Source organism: Haliotis cracherodii, unplaced genomic scaffold (assembly GCF_022045235.1).
Source record: "Haliotis cracherodii isolate W230 unplaced genomic scaffold, xgHalCrac1.p SCAF_1, whole genome shotgun sequence".
NCBI classification, from domain to species: Eukaryota; Metazoa; Mollusca; class Gastropoda; order Lepetellida; family Haliotidae; genus Haliotis; species Haliotis cracherodii.
The window spans coordinates 23,388,025-23,413,893 of record NW_027266264.1 but is presented as its reverse complement, the minus strand read 5'-3'; the positions used below and the strand labels follow the sequence as shown (position 1 = coordinate 23,413,893).

The window sequence follows — 25,869 nt, the reverse complement described above, 5'->3', positions numbered from 1 at the left end:
TTTATAATTTTGACGTTTAAAATTCGTCTTCATGTTCATAGGGCTTTTGTTCAGGCTGATTTCGAACAGACGCTGTGGCCACTGTAGTCTTTGCAGGATACAAAGTAAATTTGCTTATGTATCGGGTGTTTGCGTAAACTAACTCCACTCACCAGGTCACATACAATTTCTATTTTGAGAACACGCAGACAACTGATAGAAGTTCACAAACAAAGATTATAAGCTGCAGATTTAAGGCAGATTCGGGTATAGAATCTCTGTCCAGGTTAATTAGGACTATTTACATTGCTCAAAAGTGCATAAGTGCAGTCACCTCCATATTGCATCCAAACAATTTACCTTTGAAACTGCTGACAAATCATATTGTTTTTTGCGAGTTCTTGTTTGCCTAGAAACTAGGCCAGGGACGCAAGTGTAATCTTACAGGATATCGACTGTCAAGATGGAGGACGAACACAGGTGAGTGACGAACACAGGTATAAAATTAAGCCTTTTGTACGATAATACCATTGGTTTTCCTTATTGTTCGATTGCCATTCTAGAAGTTGGTGAGTAAGTAAGAAAACGTTATCAAGCCGGAGTGTAAGAATCTACATTGAAACGTCCCTATATGCAATAAACCAGATGCTGTTATGCATAAAGTTGTACCTTTTCTTATAGGTTTTCCGTACAATACTACCATTTGCTTAAAGAGTGTAGTCTCCATAGAGAGCAGAAGCTTCGATCTCAGACCTCGTCATAAAAAAACACATTAAAAGATAGCACTTGTTTTAGCCTTGTGTGTCTGGCGTCTGGAGATAAACAAGGACTGGTCGGCTCTGACTCGGTATGCCGCGTATGAGTAGGGTGCAGCATGGTATATTAGTACTATAAAACGGGAATATGTCCAAACTAGAACCAGCTCTCACACCCACACATACCAATATATAGAGTATATATACACACGTACACGCACGTCGCTACATAAGTGCAATAATCTTGAACGCGACGTTAAGCCCATTTCAGTTCACCAGTACTGTAGTAGAAATACTGGCATGCATGCGGTGCTATGAACTATGACATTCACCTTCTCAGACATCTTCCCGAGGCAAGAGAGCCAATTGACTTTAAAAATCCAGTTTCCACCCTTGCCGAACTACGCTGGAATTCCTGGGCTCGATCTTAGCGCCATCAGTGTCTTTTACGAGTTATGTCCCTTCTAAGCCTCTCCTATGGACCAATCAGATTCCACCTCTCGTATCACTTGCATTTGTTTCAAACAAAAAGGACGATCTGATCGATAATCAAGATCTATATTGTGATAAAACGGGTCTTACATCGCGAACTGCATCAAATCAAGTGAGCACCTTGATTAAAAACATAAAAAGATTTGGACAGCGAGTTGGCGGGGTACATGCTTTGCAAATCCTGCAATCGACAGTTTACGAACCAGATTTCAATTTCGTTGTGCGATTTTGATTGGACTATGCATTAGTCCAACCAAAATGTAACTCCATAATACCAGCCTAGTTCGGCAAGTGTGGAAACTGGACCTTTATAGTCAGTTAACTCCATTGTCCCGGGAAGATGATGTCAGACTTCTCTCAACAAGGCAGAACGTAAAGCAATAGAACACGCGATTTGAAGTTAAATTACTGAAAAAAAATAGAGAAAAAATAAATACGTTCACCAGTATTATTATTTTAATAATACAATAACAGCTGTATTGCAAATTTTGAGGAAATATGGCCAATGCAACTATTGAACTATCAATGGTCGCTTGGTACGTACATATGCCTCGAATACCCTCTGAGCCCCATTTCCCGCGTACAAAAAGGGGTTGGCATCCTCCAAAAGCTGGCGGTACGCATGGCGACCATGGAGTACTGTTATGAGGTAATGAAACATGACGTCAATAATAGTGGTATGGGATTGCACCAACAATGTTCAGAGCGTAGGAATCATCATCATGGTTATACGTATGCTTCGTGTGGAGTTCTGTTTACTTGCCTTTCTTGAACCCGTTGGGTATTACCGTTATGTGCATGTAAGTTGTTATCACATCAGACAAACATCACAGAAGGATGGGACAAGCTTCTCCCTGGAGGACGGGAAGAAGTTACTGGAGTTCCTGGTTGAGAAAGGTCTGGATAATGACACTCTTATCCAGAGGTACGACGAGAAAAGCGAAGATTACAACAAGGTACCTCGGACGACGAGGAACAATACACTTCCATATTAAAACAACGAAGGCCAAGATCACCGGTTTGGTCACTGTTTGTTTCTCAGTTTGAGAAGTTTGTAATAGTTTGAAGTACCCATGTTTTCAACTAGAAATAATCAAGCATGTTATTGGACAGACAGAAGGACAGGCTTTATTTAGTACTTTAGGTCCTTGGCCCATAATACAAACAAGATGGAAAAGGTCAAATGTACATGCTGTGATAAACGGCTGGAGCACAGTACACTTTATGTTACAGGGATGGGTGATTTGCTTCTAATCTTTAGAACTTGACAAAGGAATTTAATCAAACATTTAATAATATGGATATTGTCGGTTGACATAAATCTTAAGGAGATTTCAGTTATTGATGGATTTGTGACATGAATAGCAAAACACTCACTTCTCGTTTGGGAATGTCAAAGAATGTTTAGAGCTGTCAAATATCAAAAATGCTTGTAATTCATCCCTAACATACTCAAAGCCTCTAGCATGGCAAAATAAACAGAAGCGTTCGTTATATGGAGTCTATATATGGCGGCCGCTTTCAACAGCAAGTCTAAAGTTATTTCACCGAATCATGGTTAATATTTTCATAAGTTAAATAGTTTTCTACATTTAGTAAAGATTTAAACTGAGAATAACAATTACATTTAGATGAAGCGTCGAGTGAGTGATGCCAATATTGAAAGAAACGTTAATAAAATCTCTGTTTGAAAATTACCATTAATGATGAGATGCAATCAATGTTTTGAGACAATCATATAAATCCAAAACATATCTAAATAAAATATTTCTCATATGAGATGCCCAAGTTCTTTTACCATTATCATCAAGAGTTTTAATCATTTTATATGCTTGGTGGGTCCCAGGACCACATTGATATAAGTATACGTGTTTTCTCTCAGAAAAGATTTACAGAATATTGTGTGTACACTTTCAATGATGTTAAAAAATTCAGTATTTTGAATATTCAGGATAAAATGTTAGGTGATGACTTTGTTTCTTTTTCTTGACATTACCTTTCACAAGATATACCTGTTCATATTGATGAGGACACTAATACTATTCTATATAGAGAGATTTTAAGTGAATAAATAGTTAAAGCACTGACTTCTTTAAAGTGTGGTTAAGCCGCTGGCCCCGGTGGAATTCTTCCTGAAATGTGGAGACATGGAGGTGATGTGTTACAACGTACCTACATGTTCTTTTAAACAGTATTTTTGAATCTGATGGTTTTCCATGGCATTGGTCTAAAAGTATAATTTTCCCACTTCACAAAAAAGCAATACAGAGGAATTTCTTTAATGGACATCTGCGGTAAAATATATACATCTGTTTTTAATAACAGTTTTAAATAATAATGAAAACGGAAACATGTCAGACACATGAGGAACACCTCTCGAGCTCCCACCTTCCTCCTCCAACATTTTATCACAAGAACACAGTGGTGAATACATGTTTACAACAAACAAACAAGCCATGTTATTGGCTGATATTGAATGTCAAGGTGATATAAACGGAAGTGCATATACATTTTCTCATTATAGCCTGGGATTTACTGGAATTCCTTCCCACACCGGAAGTGATGTTATGCAACCGGAAGTCTAATTACTTTGTCTTTAAGATAGCTTTCACGACAGAATTTGTTTTAAAGATTTCTTTAAATTAGACCAACCCGGAAGTGATGTCGTTAAATCAGAAGTGTTTATAACTTTGTTAGTCAGGTTTGTAGAGGCACAGTTCAGATGCAATCCAAACACCTTTCTAGTCTTAGATTTATGTTCAAATTGTTTCTCTTTGTTGACACACTGACATTGCTTTTAGATGCAGACTGTTCGTGGATACAAGGCACCCACAGCGATTGCGGACACTCTGGCTTCTCTGTATCCCAGCAACCGAGAAAATGTCCAGATATTGGATGCCGCTGCAGGAACCGGTTTGGTCTCCGTAGAGGTAGGTTCCGTCACAAAGATGAATATTCTGTGTAGAGCTTAGCGGGTGTTATAACGGTTGCAGTACGGTACATGTCGTTGAAAGTGGTGTTTCCCTCAGGGTATCCAGGTTACAAAATATCCCCAGTACTCCAGCTTGTTGCAAGAACCGACTAACACTGGGATCGGATGATCAGTCTTTATGATTTGGCTAATTCGCGTGGATCGTGTTTACCTGGTCGAGACTCGATAACCAGGTCAATGGTTTACCTGGTCCAGACTCGATGAGTTACGGTGTGCCGCGATATAGTTGGAATATTGATGACTTTTACAGTATTCAATAATGGTATAGATTGTTAAATCTCACATAACCGTATATCCATTCATCATGGCCAATCGCGATATGGCTGCAATATTGTTGATGCCATGTGATGCCACACGCAGAAGAACAATACATTATTTTCTGTTTCAGGTAAGGAAGCGTGGGTTTGTACATATCGACGGCCTGGATCCGTCTGAAGGAATGCTTGAAGAGGCCAAGAAAAGTAACTTGTACGAGCGATACATCTGTGATTTTCTTGGGGACAACACACTGGACATTGCTGACGGTAATGGAAGACGCAGTTGACGTTTACAACGTCTACAGTCCATGTGTAGAGCACTGCACTAATGCTACTGATGAATAAAGAAGTTATTAGTAGATAAGATGGACCATCATTCATCCTGTATCTATCTCTAGTCGCCTGAAGTCTTTAACGATGATAAACTTGGACTTGGGCCAATGCATGTTTTGTCAGTTTGTTCAAAGTGTTTGTATCTTTTGAGTAAACATGAAATGTTCTTTGTGTACATGAATCTCTTTGAACAATACACAACAATAAGGAAAACTCTTACTTACACCGCACTATAAATTATGCATTGTTGTCGTGTTATGATGTGGTTTGTGACGCATTAGTATCTGTCTGTCGTGTGCATTAGTTTTTCGGCTTCGTATCAGGTTTTTCTGCTTGAGTTTGTAATCTTTTGAAGGCAGGATAATATTTCACTATATTATATCGGAGGGTCTTTTGCCCTGAAGTTTATCCAGGCAGTCCGTGTTTACATTTTCAACTGTCAACTGCAGTGATCTGCAAATACCGTGTGTAAGGATGACCAAAAGGAATACCATGGGCTCTGATCACAATTGCGAAAGGCAATGTCTTTTGTTACCCCAAAATATTTTACTATTTCTTACTGAATTAGTGGAAAGTGGGATTTAATTTGTTTTCTATTCCGTTCATAAATAAACTGTTTGGCAAGTAATGATATGACTTTTAAGGGGTTATTATGTTTATAAATGATGTTACCTAGAGGAAATACGTATTGTCATGCTGTATCTATTATATACAGGCTTTTATTTTATTAGTGTTTACTCATTTCATCTGTTTTTATTTTCTGGTAATTTCAGACACATACACGGTACTGACATTGGTCAGCTTAACTTCTGAAATCTTGAAGAAACTGTCCATCAAGTGTTATGAGGAGCTTGTGCGTATCACGAAATCAGGTTTGTAGTACGACATCGACAGCGTGTGATTTATTTTCACTTTGACATCAAAGTATAATGCTCTGTCCGTAGTTTTGTTGTTACAATGTAGCTGTCCAATGTTACATTTCATAGTACTATGGATTTTAGGTCATAACCAATAACGTTACAAATGTTATATTTGGAATAACACTTTCTTGGTAAAGTACAAATTCTCGTACTTTTGTGTGTGTTGAGTCCCTTGCGGGTGTGTGTCCGAATCCCGACTCAACCCCCAAAAGGTACGAGAATTTGTACTTTACCAAGAAAGTGTTATCCCAAATATAACATTTGTTACATTTGACCACTTTCTAAATAACATTGTGTGTTCATAACCAATAACGTTTCATAATGCCAGTTACTTTGGGCCATAAACCATTACGTTTCATAAAACCACATACTTTAGGCCATAAACCATTACGATTCATAATACCATGGATTTTAGGCCATAAACCATTACTTTTCATAATACCATGGATTTTAGGCCATAAACCATTACGTTTCATAATACCAGTAAAGTTTAGGGCACAAAACATTACGTTTGGGATTTCGGTTAAGCCGTTACGTTTCTTTAAACTAGGGATAATAAATGGTCTGTTGAACTTTATCAAACAATTGATTCAATAAAGAAGTATAAGTCTCGATTTGAGCTTTCCTCTAACATTAATCTGACTAAATATTACTGAAATAGAGTTCCAGTAGCAATCACCCGAACTCATTCACTCACTCACTCATTTCATAAGTCTTTCCTTTATCGTGTGCAGGTGGCCACATCCTGATTAACCACTACGACTACATCTTTGACAGTGATGACATCAAAGGAAATCTGGCTCACCTGGAATACCGTGGGATGTGGAAATTGGTAGATAAGCAATACGTAGTAGAAAAGCAGAATGGGGTGCGTCGTTGCACGTGTGTGTATAAGGTTGCATAGACGTTGTTTGCTTACATGTTAGCTCACCTGAAATGTTAGTTCCAGTGAGCTTGAGTGGTGTCGGGTTCGTATCATGATGCAAGTTTAGAATATCATAGGGAAAATAACATAAGACACGTTTTTTGCATAGTTTGAGATTTGACTCGCACAAGCCACTATGTAAGCATTTTCGGTCATTAGTCACAACGGCCACACGTCAAAACGGCCATGACAATTAATGTCAATACAGCCAATAGAGAAAGTCAAAACTGCCAAGAGCATAAGTCAAACGGTCAACAAAGACATACAAGTTTCCTCGGTGCGTGTTTTTGTGTGTGAATTGCCTGGTGAGAAGGCATTGGTTGTCTGACAGTCGTGCGTCTTACGCAGCAATGCCAGTAGATCTTTATTAGATGTTGCTGACTTATGTACAAAGGTGAGCCAAACATATCAAGCTCATCCTTTGCAGTAAAAGGTTTGAGGATTAACTCATATGACACATGTAACTTTCTTTATTCAAGTTAACTAGTCTGAGGAGTATCGAGACAAACAATGTATTGTGAATACTGCATGCACGTCTGGAATAAATAGCAACATACCTCAGTTGTGAAGCCGTCGCAAAAAAAACCCGAAACAAATTTTGGAATAAAAATAAGAATAAACCGGTTTTGGCTTTCTGACTTTTGACCAATGACCGTTTTGACTTAAATATGGTCGTTCTGACCTTGACAGGGCAAAGAGTGCTATGGAACTCCGTTTTCATACAGTAAAGCCAAACTGAAAATGTCATTTTATGTTATCATTACTGAGTCATTCTGTGTTTTAGAAAGATGAATTCTGTTGTTTCCAACCTTTTCTTGATTATGTATTCATGTTTACCAGAATGTTATCGTAATCTTAATGTTATTAATAATCAGAAATATCCATATCAGACTTAAGGCTCTATTTCTATCATTCATTCAGTCAAAGTTATTATATTCAAGACATATATATGGCGCTGAGAGATGCCACTAGCAGTAAGACAGCCCATACAATATTACTGAGTAAATAAACTGAAGGGCAAAAGAAAGTACACACTTGAAAACTATATTTGACGAAGCAATTTACAAACGTTATCAAAATGTTTCTGAGCTGAACCAGTAGCTGGAACACTGCAAACTTAAGGTCCAAACCATAACTGTGATTCCCGTATCAAATGCATCAAATAACCGTTTCTTGTTTGTTTCATTTGATCCGCCATCTAACATGGGCGTATATTCTCCTTTACCCGGCAGTTTAGAACACTCTTCGTACTATGGAGTTATGATACAGGTTTATTGTAGATATAGAATGTATGGCGATTTCATCATTGGAAATTTATGTTAAATTCGAATTAACTATATTTTTTTCGAAAATACAACTCTTTGAAATATAATCCTCGATTCACTATGAATATTTTAAATATCATGTCCTGTTCGTTCAGAGCTTAGAACGTTTTCCTTTTAAATTATCTGCTGTTTCAGACTTTCACTGATTAATGTTATTTCATGACCAACTAAATAAATTGAGTCGTATATATGAATTGAGTTGTTTATATGAATTGAGTCGTATACATGAATTGAGTTGTGTATATGAATAGAGTGATCTGTGATACTTGAGCTTGTTTCAGTATTGGGCATATAGATAGTTCCTCTGCAGCTCTCATGTGTCTCCCTTGTGTCCTGAAACGTCCATGGTTCTTCTTGTTCAGGCTCATTTGGTTGTAGGGACAATGTATGTTCTATTTACTTTGTGTTGAATATAAGCCTCATGAACTAAAATTAAAATCTGAATTGAGCGAATTTTAACAAAATCTGCCTTTCCTGCTTCCATGTTGAAATTAACAATATACATATAGGTAATTAATATCAGCAACTCAGCAGTATTCCAGCTATATGGCTGCGGTCTGTAAATAATCGAGTCTGGACAAGACAATCCAGTGATTCACATCACCAATATCGACCTTCGCAATTGAGATACGATGACATGCATCAACCAAGTCTGCGAGCCTGACCACCCGATTCCGTTACTCGCCTCTTACGACAAGCATAGTCGCCTTTTACGGCAAGCATGGGTTGCTGAAGACCTATTCTATCCCGGATCTTCACGGGTCATATCGCATATAGCATTAAGAGACCCATACATATCTATAAGTAAAATCGAGAACATACTTCTGTTATCATAAGAAATGGTGATAATACCAGGTACTTGCGAAAAGGTGAACGTACATGGCACAGAGGTAACTGAGAAAAGTTTCAACGCCAGAGAATAATCAGCCTCAATCATCTGCCGAAACAGATTCTATTGGGCGTAAAAGGGAAAATAGCGATGGAATTATGGCCTGCCCTGTCGGTAGCAACCGCCTACTCACGATTTGCATCAAAAGCAAGTGTTTGTTGTTTGAGAGCGTCCTGTAAACAAACCAAAACAAATCAAGTGTTGACCAGAAAATCAAGTTACATGTTAGCGTATTTCCTGATACAGACAGACAGACAGACTGTTGTATTCAGTATAAGGCCCCCGGCCCAAAATACATGTACACAAAATATGATCATACATGCGCATTATATATCATATTTACAATTTGTATGTGTCTTTTTTAATATTTTTGATGATACAGGAATAGACTGACATTTCTGATGACATCAATGTTCTTACTCTGCATGATAGAAATAAAATTGTCAATTGTAGGATATTTACTGAAATGTTTAACAATGAATTTGTTTAGAAAATTCGTCTTCAACATCAAAATAGTCTTTATGCTTGCATGACAAAACAGTCTCTTTCATTATAAATCATATTTTCATATCCGCCAGTCTCAACAGCATGCTTGAAATTGCAACATCTAAACCTAGAACAAGATGTTCTCAAATGTTGGAAAGACACCTATGCTTAAATACTTTTCAGTATTTAAAAGTGATTTAAACTGGTCATAGTGAACATACTTATCATTTGCATGTATCATGTTGCCATGACTGAAAGAGATTATCATGTAATCTCTGCTTAAAACGTGCAATGAAGGCTGCTTGGTCTCCCATTTCCAGACTAATCCATGCAAAGTCAAATCCAAATTTAAACAGAATATACTCATAAACGCTGTGGTAAGAGATGGTCATATTTGCCTGTGCTAACATGAGTAGTCTCTGTGTCGTCAGAGACAGATCACGTCTTGTTCACCTTTCTTACACATGTTGTCAAGTCTCTTCTAGAGCTTGGCCAGAGGTCTCATAACATTGATGACCTTACCCTGTATTCTCCTGAGACACATCACGCGCCTTAGTTCCTGGGTTCGTTTCAAGAATGTCTGACCACTGGTCATCCAGCTCAGGAGCTTTAAGAATATCAGTCTCTGGCACTGGGTTTTCTGTCAAAACTGAGGATTGTATGTCCTCTACCTTGATATATTCTCGGTTTATCCACATAACGCTTCATGCCAGAAGGTAATTTGTAAGCCATTGTCATTGTCTGGTCTGAAACGTTGATAATATTAAATGATAGGTATTACTTTACGGAGTTGACGAATGACAAAGTAGACACAATTTAAGGATAACAACTTCTCATTTTACTGTAAAGGCGACTTTTCGGTTTAAGCATCTAACACGAAACGTTGCATTTCCAGTAAATAAAGAAGTTGTTATCCATAATTTGTGCCTACTTTGTTCATAATATTCACTGTATTAAGAGTCCCACATGACGAACCACTATATTCCGAGTATGTCCCCACGTCATCCCGTTTGAGATTATGTTTGCAAGGCTTAGACTGTTTACATACATGAGGAAAATTTTGTCATGATGTGACTTTCACTTTCTCTTCCTGACTGTGTTAGTTACACTTGGCTTTTGGCTTTCGTTTCCTTCTTGGCTGCTTGCATGTGCCGTGTGGCCGTTGACTGACAGTGCCCGGCGGTATCGCTCATTGCTAAGTTCTCCTTGGGAAAGTGGCATGATCTGTCAGAAGAGTGAGTGAATATACAAATATTCTGCGTTTGAAAACAGTGATAGATAAATTACTTTGAATGACGTGGTCTTACATATCCTCTCAGGGGGACAATAATTTTACACTACTTTAACCCCCTTCGAGGATATAGCCACTTACAATCTCAGTTAATTATTCATACTATCAATAGTAAAAGTTATTTCTGTCACAAGATAACCAAACACATCCAAACTAATCCTGGTATCAAAACCTGCACCCGGAACATAACCTACTGGAAAAACAACGTTCAACAACGCCAGGATGGGATTGATGCTGAAAACGCCTTGCCTTGCTTTACCTACAGAAAAGATGGCGTTTCTCGCTCGTTACGCGAGATCCCACTTTGAACGGCTTGAATTGTACGCGAACCAAGGGAGATAATTTGTTTAAGTCTTACTTTGGTTTACCTTGCCTTCTTCGTAAAATTATACTTTCATTTCGGGGGCTACGCCCCCTTATAAGTTTTCTAATTTAAACAGAATATTTCTTATTTGTGTTGCCCATTTATAACGGCCTACATCATCCAAAGATTTTAACATAATATAACATTGTTTTGGTAGCCTATTGTTTGTTAAATGTAATATTCTGCACCAATATTTCATTGCCTTTGTCACAAGTACAAACTGCAAAGGCACTCTTCAACATTCCCTTAGAACCATGTTATAACAAGTTGATTTACCAACCTTTATACTAGATTTGCAAAATTTGATATGTACATATTCAATAGTATTACAATAAGATGTGGCCTATATTTCAGAACCATAACATAGAATTGGTGTTATCACAGAATTAAATATCTCAAATAGATCTGGACAACTATTATATATTGCCTTGTTTGCTTGGGAAACAAGACATGTCTGAGCTTTGCTCCAGATTAACTAAGAGGTGAATACAAGTCCCAGGTATGTATGTAAAGATCCTGTTACTATAGGTGTACCATCTCTTCATCATCATGTATTGTATTCAGACCATAGGCCCATATACATACAATAATATTATATATATATACGAGTATAAACATGCAGACTTATATGCACAGAGATGTGCACGTGTACAATTTTGTGAAAAATAGATCGCATCACAAGAGGAGATTAAAGCATTTGATTAATAAAGGCAAATAACCTCAAAAATAATTAAACATCATCTGTACAAAGACGGTTGCGAAGTCGTAAACTATAATCAATGTATAGGATAGTATTCTTTTGTTGCTCGTAAAATATTTCATCAAAACGGAGGAGCTTGATTAGTGTATTGATGTTTTGGGGTAGACCTTGGAAATATTTGGTTCTGAGCGATTCATAACATGGACAGATAAGCATACAATGGTATTCGTTTTCAATAAATGTGGGGCAAAAAGGACAAAACGCATATTTTTTTAAACTGAGGAAAAACGACCCGTATTGCATACTAAATTGTTCAAACCTAATCTAAAACGTGTAAAACACACTCTAAGTTTCTGTCTGTTATTTCTGTTAAGTACTGTTCTGGGGATAAGCAGGAATTAAATGTTTTATAAAGGTCGTATCTTGAACTATTTTCCAATGTAGCTCTCCATTCTTGGATAAACAAATTAGATGCAACTTGTTTAAATACACTAAGAGAGTGAGTATGGTTTACGCCGCTTTTAGCAATATTCATGCAATATCACGGTGGGGGACACCAGAAATGGGCTTCACACATTGTACCCATGTCGGGAATCGAACCCGGGTCTTTGGCGTGACGAGCGAACGCTTTAACCACTAGGCTGCCCGACCGCCCCTAAATACACAGCAAGAACTGCTGTCTTATATCCAACACCTTGGTAAATCCAAACATATCCAAATCAATGAAGAAATAAAAGTTGTCTGATTTTAGTGACCCATGTTATATAACCAACACTGTCGCGGTGTTTTAGCATTTCACAACATTTACGTGGAATACGATCAGGTGACATTTCTGTAATCTTTAACCAATATTTTAGACCGCGTACATAAGAACAGATATATAAGGGGTGTCTTCCACATTTACCATACACCATACAATTTGGGGTAGATTTGCCAACATTTAAGAATCGTTTACATGCAGTTAAGTGATCTTTTTCCAAGATGTGATATTTTTCGAGACCCCAAATCTCTGAACCATATAACAGAATTGGTTTAACTTGAGAATCAAAAAGTTTGAAGAAAACAGACGGAGAAGACACACCGAGTTTATCAAGAGCAACAAATAAAGTAATGAGGGCTCTCTTAGCTCCTAGCGCAAGATCGTTGACGAGGTGATTTAGTTTCAGATTAAAAGGAAAAATGACATCAAGGTATTTATAACTTTTTTCAACATTAATTTGTTGCCCATTTATATACCATTTTTCCCTGGATGCAAGAGGACCCCCCTTTCTAAAAACAACAATTTTCGTTTTTTCTGTATTAACAGTCAGTTTCCAGGAGGAAGTATACAGAAACATTATGTCTATTTGTGTTTGAAGCCCATTAACAGTATCAGAAATTAGTATAACATCGTCTGCGAAAAGTAATATTAGCAATTCATACATATCTGGATAAAGTTGGACATCGTGTTTTCCGTTTTGTTGGATTTCAAGGGACAATTCGTTGATAAAGAAAGAGAAAAGGAGAGGGCTTAAAATGCAGCCTTGTTTCACACCGATAGGGCAATCAAAGTAATCAGTGACACCATTTTTGTGACGAACACATGATTTGACATTTGCATATATAGACTTTAACATATTATACATTTTACCCCCAACGCCCGTTTTTGTCAAACAATCCCAAAGTTTTCAACGATTAACAGTATCAAAAGCTTTTTTGAAGTCCACAAATGCAACATACAGTTTTCGTTTCCGGCATCCAAGATATTTTTGTACAACAGAATAAAGTGTAAAAATATGGTCGATAGGTGAATATGATCGTCTGAAGCCCGCCTGATTTTCTGGAATTTTATCATAAACATTAGACCAGAGCGTTAAACGCTTGTTTAAAACTATAGCAAAAACTTTACCTAAATTACTTGTCAATGAAATTGCTCTATAATTATCAGGATCTCTTGTATCATCCTTCTTAAATAGAGGAACAATGATAGATTTTGACCAAGTTGACGGAAATATACCTTTGTTGAATATGTCGTTAAAGAAAGAATGCAAAAATGGAAAGTTATGTGTTTGGAACTCTTCAGCATATCCGCTAAGATATTGTCAGGGCCTGGAGATTTTCCAGGTTTAAGTGAGTCAATAGCATCGAGAATTTCCTTTCTTGTTATTTCGGACACAAGACTGTCAAACTCAACATCTGATGGGTTATAAACAGCAATATCATGCTCATTTTCAATAACATCATGGAATATAAGACCATTGCCAAACACATGCGTAAAATGAGTCAGCCACTCTGTGCCTGTGATATTATTCTGAACTGATGATGGACTGCGTAGAGAATTAATTTCTCTCCAGAACCGTTTTGGGTTTGATAATGAGGCATTAAGACGATTTAATTTGGTAAGTTTAAGGGATTTTAAATAACTTTTACATTCTGTTTTATTTTTGTTGCGTAACCATCATAAAACCGCTTTCCATATTACTTTAAGAGACCACCATTTTAAAACACAACAATCTTGGTTTTATTCAAATTTACTTTCATGCCAGTATGTTTACAAAAACTTTCTAGTTCAGTTATCTTTCTCTGCAGTTGTGTTGCGAGCAGCAGTCGAGACATCGTCAGCAAACACGAGGGAGCTATTTGGCTATTTCAACAGATGCATACAAATTGACATATTACCTCTCAAAGTGGTGGTCCTGAGAACACTTTGAGTAGTATCTATCAGGGCCTTGAGTGAAAAGAGAGTCCATAGCAGTTAATAATTATCCCAATGACACAGACCTTTTTTCTTAAATGCACACATGCTTGAAATGAGCATCAAGCTGTGGGGCCTAGTATACTATTACGAGGAATACCTTGTATGAAACCATGTCACACTGATGCGGCCAAATACGACAGCCTACCACAAGTTAGCACTAAACTATAAAGTGGCTAATCAGTGAATGAGAAAAAAACCCCATTTGATTCTGTTCCGATATCGAACGTAGACAGTTGTAATGGGTTATCGGCAACCATTGTTATGTGCATCGATATGAAGGCCATCGACATGTGGATTTATCATGTAGCTGCGATGCGATGAACCAGTCCGTTAAACTTGATATCACGGGCCGATAATAAGCACATGAGGTAACCTATCTTGAACTACTTTTAAGCTACATATATCAATTCAATGTATGCTTGATAAATACATTATTGGCTATGCCTCCCAATACTTTTAAGGGGGCACGGGTGGCCCAGTCGTCTAAGGCGCTGCGATTCTCTGTGCAGAGTTGCGTCCCTTGGGCACGCCAGAAACCTATGATTGTGGGTTCGAATCCCTACATATCCACCTGCAACATGGAGGACGAAAACAGGTTTGCGAATCATTATTGTTACTTTGTTTGTTGGTTATCGACGTACTCGGCAAAATTCCAGCTAAATAACGGCGGTTGTTTACGAATTAAGCGAAGGGACTAGTAATTAGTATCCGGGGTCAGAGAGGGGTGTCCCGAATTTTGCTGCCCTCTCCAAATTGTATTTTTCATGGCCTACCCAAAATACATGTAACTGTTCATTTGAAATAAATTAGAACGGGGTCATTTTTTATTGGTCCTCGGTTGTGTTCTGATAAATTTCGGCGACCCCCGATTCAGCGGGGATCATGAAAAAATTACACAGTGAAAGACTGTGTAATTTTTTCATGATCCCCGCTGAATCTGACACCCACCTTCCCCTATAAAAACTGACGAGTCCCAAAGTCTCTTATATGATAGTAACATTGGCTTTCCTAACAGTAGTACCCTATGGTTAAATAGCGTAGTCTGCCCGGAGAGCAGAAGGTCGGCGGTTCGATCCCAGGCCGCGATACACCAAAACACAGTTAAAATACTTGTTCTTATCCCGCCTGGCTTTGGGGGATAAAATAACGACCTTGTCGGCTCGGAGTCAGTATAATGTGTAGGGTATCCATCTTAATGTGCGGCATGGTATTTCAATTGGCATGCACTATAAAACTGGCATTCCGGACTAGTTCTAGCAGCCGCACCAAGACTGAGCACAGCTACTGGCTCGAGGCTATAACAGCCTCACGTGGACTAACTGAAATCGGTCCCAATAACTACGTTTGTTGTTTGTTTGTTTGTTGTTTAACGCCACACTCAGCAAAATTCCAACTATATGACCACGGTCTGTAAATAATCGAGTCTGGACCAGACAATCCAGTGATTGACATAATGAGCATCGATCCACGCATTTGGGATACGATAATATGCATCAACCAAGTCAGCGAGTCTGACCAACCGATCCCGTTGGTTGCCTCTTACCAGTTTCCGAAACACTGAAAACCTAAGGCCCAACCCACAACTATGATGCCCGTATCAAATACATCACAATTGAATAACCATTTCTTGTTTGTTTCATTTTAGTCAGCATCAACATGGGTGTATACTTTCTTTTGCCCGGCAGGTGAGAACAATCCTTCGTCCTACGGAGGTTCAGCACAGATTTAATGTAGATGGAGAATGTATTGCGACTTCATCGTCAGAAAGTCTTTCGTCCTACGGAGGTTCAGCACAGATTTAATGTAGATGGAGAATGTATTGCGACTTCATCGTCAGAAAGTCTTTCGTCCTACGGAGGTTCAGCACAGATTTAATGTAGATGGAGAATGTATTGCGACTTCATCGTCAGAAAGTTGTTTTACGTTAAAGATCACTTTCATTCTTCTGAAATGTATTCATCTGAAATATTATCCTTGATCCACTTTTATGAATATTATCGTCATGTTCACGTGCAACTTGCTTCAGAGCTTAATAATATAAACCAACAAATTGAGTTGGGCATATGCATTGAATTCATTGTGATGCTTGAGCTTGATACACGGCAATGTCATGGTATCCTTTCAGTATAACTCTCACGTGTCTTCCTTGTGTCCTGAAACGTCCATGGTTCCTCTTGTTTCAGCTCATATGGTTAAAGGCACAATATGAAACCAAATAGCACGGGTATGGTGCTGACAAACCTAGAAACAATACCAGGGCAACCGGGATTCGAACCCACGATCACAGCTTTCTGGTGTGCCCGGGGGATTGACCATGTCTAGAAATTCAATTGACAAAGACATTTCCATAATCATAAGAAATCTCTACTAAAAGCAGAGTCTATTGTTGGGCTCCGGGGATATCATAAGCATGTGTTTATGAATCACTATCAAAAAGTGATGATACCAAAACACGATTTAATAAAAAGATGAAGTGTTTTCATGGATTCTGTTTCTGAACATATTTCAAGGCTGTTTGATTAACCTTAGCTTCAGCAGTAAATAGTGAGCTAATGTCTGGTAATCTGGAAGAAATATTTTTTAATCCAGTGGCTACTTTGGCACCATCCTTCGATCCACCAGTGATGATGGATCGGTGAGAATCGTATTTTGATCTTAATTGGATATTGGATAATTTAATATTCGTGCTGAAAGAATAGCTGGTTTGTAGCAGATTATTAATAATTAGTTAGTGTAAGGTCTGTTTCTAATTACCAATTGACTAATTACCAATGAGGTGTAGACATTAGTCGGTATGTTGCAATAATATCAAGATCCAAATTTGCTACTGTTATATCTGGTTTTATTCTGATCACCAGAGGTGGAACCAGCTTCGGTTTAGTTTGGAATAATTCCCCAAAAGGAGGATTAAAACGCAATCATACGCTGGTTTGGATTGATTTGATTTTAATTTAGTTTTGTTTTGTTTGTTTGTTCGTTTATAATCACCCCTTGGTGCTGAAGAATGTTTGGCAAGTGTTTGACCAAGTTTACGGGGGATGTCACTTTTATCAGTTAATAATTTATCACCTTCTTTAAGATGATGAACAGAAGATTTTGATGGCGGCAGAAATACATTACCGCTTTCTTCCTACACTTTGGTACCTTTTTGCATTCATTACTAAACCATGGTTTACGAATGTAACAATTTGCAGAGGACTTTGGAATTATTTCATCTGTTATTTCATTGAACGGATCTGAAAACAACTGAATCGGATCTTCATTTTATTTATTTGTTCAGGGGTTAAGTTTGCAGTTCTTAATAGTTCATACATTGACCAAATGGCCATGTTAAACTGTCATCTAGATGAAGATTGCTTTAAGAATGGTGGGGAAATGATCGCTTCCACAGAGGAAGGCAGGATGTAACTAAGTGTTTGAATCATCTCTGAGTTTTTGTTAGAATCATGATAAAAATCGCAAAACAGGATAAACGTTTTATGTTTTCTTATTGTCAGAGGTATTGCAAACCATATTCGTTTTTTTCCGAGGTTATGTTGTGGCAGACACAAGTATTAACATACAGTTTTGTTGTACATATGTTTTATCTATTTGAGGTCCTTTAGGTTTGTAATATTATTTTAAGTTGTTAGGAAAGTAGGTTCTTAGTTCAATATCTATTATGGGCTTCTGGATGAGTTTACTTATAATGTAGAGGGTGGTTGGGTTGGTCTATGTTTGTGTCATTGTTTCTCCTCTTTGTTCTAACCCAAGCCTTGTTTTCATTGGCTTGTTCAAACTGTGCACTTTTCATCCATCTTGCACTTGACAATACACCAATTCAGAAGTCAGTCAACAATTTGGACATGGACAGATCTGGGATAAATAATTCGATTATTAAGGTTAGTAATCTATAAAATTGCTAGCTAATCTCTATGTATGTATTTAAATGATAATATAACTTATGTTATCCAAGTTATGTGGAATGTTGTTTCAGTATTATTAACATGCTTATCTTTGGTATGGTGATTGTGTCACCATATTACTAAGTTAATAATAAAATAAGGCTAAGTAAACACTATAAATGCTTTTCTTCCTTCTGTGTGTGAATGTTTGAATGAATGCGTTGATTTTTATCATTGTGTAAATACTGAATTTGTATGCAATGTCAATCATTGTTTGATAGTTGGATTTAGTTTTATTTCCTCAATTGTATTCTGTGTGTTACATTTATTCATATTTGATTCTGTAATTAGGAGCGTGTTGACAGCTTCTTAGCATCCACGCACGGCGGCTGCCTGGAGAGGACAAACACCCCAGTGTCACCCACAGGGTACGCACAATTTACATGTTTGTTGTGTCATGAAATATATCTTGTAAATAGTGTATCATACCAAATGTATGATCAGGTAATGAATTAATATAGTAGTTTCAACAAAGTGGTAATTGTATTTGTAATGTTCATTGTATGTTAGAACCGTGGACCATCTATATATTGTAATCTTATCAGTAATGTCGGGATCGAGTTATCGCCCTTGATAAATCGTTTGTTTACTTCAGGGTAAGATAATGATTTTATATATCATTGATTATTAAGTTCATGTTGATGTAATGAATATAGACTATGTTTATATTAAATGAAAGGTCGCTTTGTATTGTATTAATATATGTGTGTATGAAACCTGTGTACTACTGTTTTTATAATCTAATTGTTTGTACATTACAGGGTGTCATTGTTATCTACTAAGGCAATAAAGACTCACACCCGTAGCCTGTGTTGGACCTTGTATTTGCCATCACAAAACCCGGTTACAATGTTATAAAGGTTTCAATGCCCTGTAGAATATACAGGGGGTGCTTAACCTTTTTCTGTGTGTGTATATGTGTTTGTTTATTTGTACCACCAAACATACATTTAATTCTTTTGGAGGGCAGGGGTGGCCCAGTCGTCTAAGGCGCCGCGATTCGCTGTGCAGTGTTGCGTCCCTTTGGCACGCCAGAAACCTATGATTGTGGGTTCGAATCCCGGTTCGACCCGATTATGTTTCTAGGTTTGTCAGCACCATACCTGTGCTCGTGGGTTTCACCGAAGTGGCATGCGCTAAAGTGTGGATGGCCTGTGACATCGCTCCTACAAAAAGTGAGTTTTAACACACTTTATAGAAATGTAGAAAAACCTCAAAACAAACATTGAGTTTGTAAGAAGATTTTCTATCATTATTTGAAGCCTTTTGTTGAAAACATGACATTACAAATCTTAAAACCCAAACCCTTCACACAAACTGTATAGAGTGTAAACCTGACAAGACCTAGCTAGTGTACCTAGGCTTTTATCTTGATTGAACAACAATGAGTGACAGGGGAGAGGAGGATGTGTTGTATAATACTCAACCCAGCGACAGCCAGGACAAAGCGATATATGACGAACTCAAGCTCAAGCTTGGACACAAAGACAAAGACTCTTTTCAACAAGGCCTGATTGGTATCTACAAAAGTGACCCCAAGGAACTTAACCACATTCGTGAAAGTGTGTATGACTATGCTAAGGCTACTTGTGACGAATTTCCTGCTGGAAGACTTGTATCACGACGATATAAAAACAACAACAAGCAATCTATTCTCAACAAATACGCTCAAGATGTGTATTATATATTCCAATATGTGGAGGGAGGAATACCAGATCACGTTTTACAGACGAAAGTGCTCAGCCGGGCAAGTATCAAATCTGTTGGTAACCATTCGATTCTCGGTGACGAAGACAGCCATGGAGGAGACGACGGAGACGACAACGCAGTGGAGGAGAACATCACACACAGTGAAAGTGACTCGTTACCCTTGATTTTAAGTCATGTGATCCAACTTAAACAGTGTTTTAACCAGGGGAATGATGCAATAGACAACAGGATTAAGAAACTGGAGAAGAAATTCGAAGATGAAGTTTTGACATTGAAAAAAACTATCTACGAGAAGGAAGTACAAGTGAATGAGTTAAAAGATAGACTAAATGAATCAGAAAATCGACGAGCTGAACTCAGAGCTGAACTTAAAATTAGTGGCCAGGAAAACAAATGCTTCCGGGACCATATCCATGAACTGGAAAGCGAAGCATTACGCATGAACTACTCAATTGATACTAAACTAAAGTTCATAGAAACGAAGGTCAGCAATATGGCGTCTAAACTGAATACTTCACATACCCCTAATAGACCTAAATCAAATGGAACCATTTCCACAATAAATGAAGTCCAACCAATTGAAATGCAAGCTGAACCTGGACCAAGAACCAGAGAAACTTTACCGGATCCTAATGCAGGTGCCCAACAAAAAGTAAATAATGACAAACCAAATAAAGACGCCCATATGATACCTACAGAAAATAGACAGCAGACAAATGAAGTTTATATATCATCAAATCCTGGAATATCAACATTGTCAGATAAAGGTGACAACTGCCTTGATCTTACCAACAAAACCTATCTGTACGACTTTACTTATAATGGTGAACACAGTGATAATGATTCTTGGAACTCTGTGAGACGAAGACAACGAAGCAAAGACAATGATGCACGTGAATCTGGAAGTAAACAAGCTGGATATGAATCTTATCCTATTAAATCCTTAGCTAAAACCTATCGAACTCTTGAAGGTGTACCAAGAATGCGGACCAAACGGATTGTGCTGTATAACATTAGAGCAGATGAACCTTTTGAGACTGTGAAAGATCTGATATACAACTGTGCCCAGGACAAACATGTTCGCGTGACATTTGTGCGACTCATGAAGAAGAAAATGAACTATAACCATCAGGATACGTATACTGTGCAAGTTAACATGGACGTTGATGACTATGAAAATAACATAGCTGGTAAGTCAGATTTTTGGCCCCCTGACATCAGAAGTAGAGACTATGTACCTAAAAACAGAATGGGCTATGACCAGACTGACTCGTACAAATATTAGAAGTTGTGATATTATATTCAGAATGCTTAATTTCATGTCTCTATCCACATTTGTTCAAATGACTCTGTCCTTATTAACATGGAATGTACGTGGGATCCTCCATGGTACAGATTATATTTGTAACACCTTATCAATGCCAGTTGACCTTGTTGCCTTACAAGAGCACTGGCTATCGTCTGATAAAGTAGACTGTTTAAGATCATTTCAAAACCTAAATTTAATCACATACAGAGCATTACCCCCAAATGCGAGTTGTGCACGAGGGTCAGATGGGTTAGCTATCTTAACTAATACCCACACCAAGTGGAAAGCTATTCCAATAGCTATAAGCTCGGATTATGCAATAAGTGTTAAATTGTCACAAACAGGCTACTGTGATGTATATGTAATAGCCAGTCGACTACCATCTACAAATGTGTTAAACTCTGTATACTGTAATGCCCTTGATGAACTGATGGACATATATGATAATCTGTGTGAGTTAGGAACAGTTTTTATCTTGGATGATTTAAATGCTGATGTTTGTAAGGCCAATCTAACAGCACGGGATAAGCTACTTAGAAACGTTATAGAAAATAGACATCTATTACATGCAGTAAATATGGTACAATTCGGAGGACTAGGATATACATGCAGATCAAAAGATAACACGTCACGAAGCCTTATAGACTATATTCTTGTACCGTCATGGCTACGTAACTTCATTACAGACTGTTACATTATAGCAAGCTGTCCTTATGAAATATCTGATCACTTTCCTTGTCATATTTCTATATCACAAGAAGGGCTAACTAGCCACGATCAAAATATAAAGCGAGTTATCCCTAAGTGGGATAAAGCAAATAAGACTAATATTTCTATGTTTCAAGCAGAAGTTGATAGATATATTAAATGTGCATATGATGGCAATCCAAATCCCCACTCCTTAGATCCACAAAGTTTAGAAATCCAATGTGACATCATAAATGAAACTCTTATACATGCAGCTAACAAATGTATCCCACAAAGTGTGTTTAAGCCCTTTCTTAAACCATTTTGGAGACAAGATGGTCTTGATAACGCACACTATCGCATGAGGGTGGCTCGAAGAACTTGGATTCAAAATGGTAGATCGAGAGATAAAGATTCAAACGAACGTATATCTTACAAAAATGAAAAAAGGTGTTTTAGACGCCTTTATCGCAAATCCAAAAAAGGTAAAAGGAAGCAAGTCCTTACAGAAATAGAAAAATCATCTGAACTTGATATACATTCCTTTTACAAAACTGTAAGAAAGCAAAGGTCAAAAACTACAGATATAACAAAACTCAACTATGAGGGAGAGAGTGTCACAACACCCTCGGACATTTGTAGATTGTGGGGAAAATATTACTCTGATCTAGCTCAGCCATATTGCTCAGACACTTTTGATGAAAATTTTCGAAAAGATATATCTTCTTCCCTAGAACGTATTCACGAAGAGATAGGGGCACATGATGAGGAACTAGAAAGACAATTTTCCACTGTAGAAGTAAATGAAACTGTTAAAACACTGAGTAGAAACAAGTCCCCTGGGCCTGATAAAGTTACAAACGAGCATATAATTCACGGGGGTGAATCTTTGATAAGATATCTGTGTGCCCTGTTTAATGCTATGTTAAGACTACAATACATTCCTTTTAATTATAGACTAGGAATGGTCATTCCTATATACAAGGGTAAGAATGACAAATCGGATCCCCGAAACTATAGAGGTATAACCTTAACTTCATGCATTGGAAAGCTGTTTGAAAAACTTATTGTTAAGCGCATTGAACTAAAAATGATAAAGTCAAATCCTGACTTCCCCGACATGCTCCAGTTCGGCTTTAGGAAAGAACATGGGGCAATAATGTCTGTTTTCACCCTAATTGAAAGTATTCAATTTTACTTACATCGAGATTCTACAGTATATGCTGCTTTCTTAGACAATGAAAAGGCTTTCGACAGAATATGGCAGGACGGCCTTTTTTATAAATTACACCAAATGGGTATCAGAGGAAATACATGGAAGTTATTACACCATAGCTATACAAATAGCCATGCTTTCGTTACTTATCAGGGTGAACAGTCAGATATATACCATGTAAGACAAGGTGTCGGACAAGGAAGAGTTCTCTCTGCTTGGTTCTTCTTAGTCTTCATTAATGACCTTATAACAGCCCTTAGACAAGCAAATAGTGGTATTTGTGTATTTGGTCTAGATATTCCAACTGTTTTGCTTGCAGACGACACAACTCTTGTGAGCACATCGCCACGAGGGCTTCAAAACGCACTTGATACAGTACATTCATATGCCTCAAAGTGGCGACTAACGTATAACCCTTCAAAAGGTAATGTTGTTGTCTTCTCTAAGACAAAACAAAAGGGGTTAGATATTAATTGCAAACTTGGTGATATAAAAATAACAACATCTGACTCTGTCATGTATGGTGGCATACTACTAACGCATAACCTGTCATGTAAATCAAGTATTGAAAAATGTTGCCAAAAAGCAAGACAAAGTATTAATTCGTTAAAATCTGTGGGACTCAACAGTTCTGAGCTACATCCAGCTACCAGTGTAAAAATCTGGTTAAGAATGATATTAAAAACAAGTTTTTACGGCTGCGAACTGCTCTTTGATATTAAGGGTCAAAACATTAATGTCATTGAAAATACTCAACGCTATTTCGCGCGAACTATACAAGGACTTGATAAAAGATCTCCATCAGAATCCACTATTGCTAATCTTGGGCTGTGGACAATGATCGGCTATATCGATAACTGTAAACTTCAGCTGCTTGGCCGCTTATGTAACGTAACCTGTAACAGTCTTGTTAAACATCTTTTTTGCGCATACATTGCAAATCCAACTAATCCTAAATCTATATGTGGAGATTTATTATCAGTTCTTAACAAGTATAACCTACGAAACAACCTTTGTACATATATAAGCTGTGGTGTATTTCCTACAAAGAGAAACTGGAAGCAGCTGGTTAATAAAACCATTCATGAATATGAAGAAAATATGTGGCGCAGAAAAGTTTCTGTCAATACAGGTCTTTCACGCTTCATGCTAATACACACAAAGCTTACTCACCATATATTATGGCAACTAGCATATCAGTACCCAGAACAGAGGTCAAGTTTAACATTTTGTGTTAGAGTTTCATCACGTAACAAAACTTCCAGGGACTGTTTATTGTGTAACAAACATGCCTTTGATTATGATGATCACATCATATTACATTGTGAAGCTCTACTGCAGGAAAGAAATGAACTGTTTTCAACCTTTATTGATCTGCTTGATGTTGAAACCTATGTCCAGTTGGAATTACAAGATGAAGAAGATATGTTGTCATTTTTCTTTGGTGCTGATACTCACTTCTCACAATGTATTGATATAGTTACATGGGAATCTGTTATATTGATATTTTCTGCTTATGTACTTACACTAAAGCCTTACCTTGATTATGTCATCTGATCTAACCTTTTGTACTGTGTGAATGGCATGACACTGGTGCTACTGTCTTTTATTGTATATATGTACAGGTAATATGAGCTTGTGTGAATACGTTTGATTAATTATGTATAATCTTTGGATTAATTTCTGGAGGAAATAAAGAATCTCTCTCTCTCTCTCTCTCTCTCTCTCTATAAATGCTTTTCTTCCTTCTGTGTGTGAATGTTTGAATGAATGCGTTGATTTTTATCATTGTGTAAATACTGAATTTGTATGCAATGTCAATCATTGTTTGATAGTTGGATTTAGTTTTATTTCCTCAATTGTATTCTGTGTGTTACATTTATTCATATTTGATTCTGTAATTAGGAGCGTGTTGACAGCTTCTTAGCATCCATGCACGGCGGCTGCCTGGAGAGGACAAACACCCCAGTGTCACCCACAGGGTACGCACAATTTACATGTTTGTTGTGTCATGAAATATATCTTGTAAATAGTGTATCATACCAAATGTATGATCAGGTAATGAATTAATAGTAGTTTCAACAAAGTGGTAATTGTATTTGTAATGTTCATTGTATGTTAGGACCGTGGACCATCTATATATTGTAATCTTATCAGTAATGTCGGGATCGAGTTATCGCCCTTGATAAATCGTTTGTTTACTTCAGGGTAAGATAATGATTTTATATATCATTGATTATTAAGTTCATGTTGATGTAATGAATATAGACTATGTTTATATTAAATGAAAGGTCGCTTTGTATTGTATTAATATATGTGTGTATGAAACCTGTGTAGTACTGTTTTTATAATCTAATTGTTTGTACATTACAGGGTGTCATTGTTATCTACTAAGGCAATAAAGACTCACACCCGTAGCCTGTGTTGGACCTTGTATTTGCCATCACAAAACCCGGTTACAATGTTATAAAGGTTTCATACATTTAATTCTTTTGGAGGGCAGGGGTGGCCCAGTCGTCTAAGGCGCCGCGATTCGCTGTGCAGTGTTGCGTCCCTTT

The 25,869-nt window shown here is 37.4% G+C and overlaps 1 protein-coding gene across 1 annotated transcript; it reads left to right on the top strand.

The window, feature by feature from the left end:
• The first annotated feature begins 442 nt into the window (after window positions 1–442).
• Window positions 443–8,168, top strand: LOC139462180 (methyltransferase-like protein 27). The gene is made up of 6 exons (XM_071243736.1): window positions 443–459; window positions 2,047–2,182; window positions 4,028–4,156; window positions 4,607–4,742; window positions 5,582–5,680; window positions 6,463–8,168. The coding sequence occupies exons 1-6, from the start codon at window positions 443–445 to the stop codon at window positions 6,630–6,632; spliced, it is 687 nt and encodes a 228-aa protein (XP_071099837.1). The 3' UTR covers window positions 6,633–8,168.
• The last annotated feature ends 17,701 nt before the right edge of the window (window positions 8,169–25,869 follow it).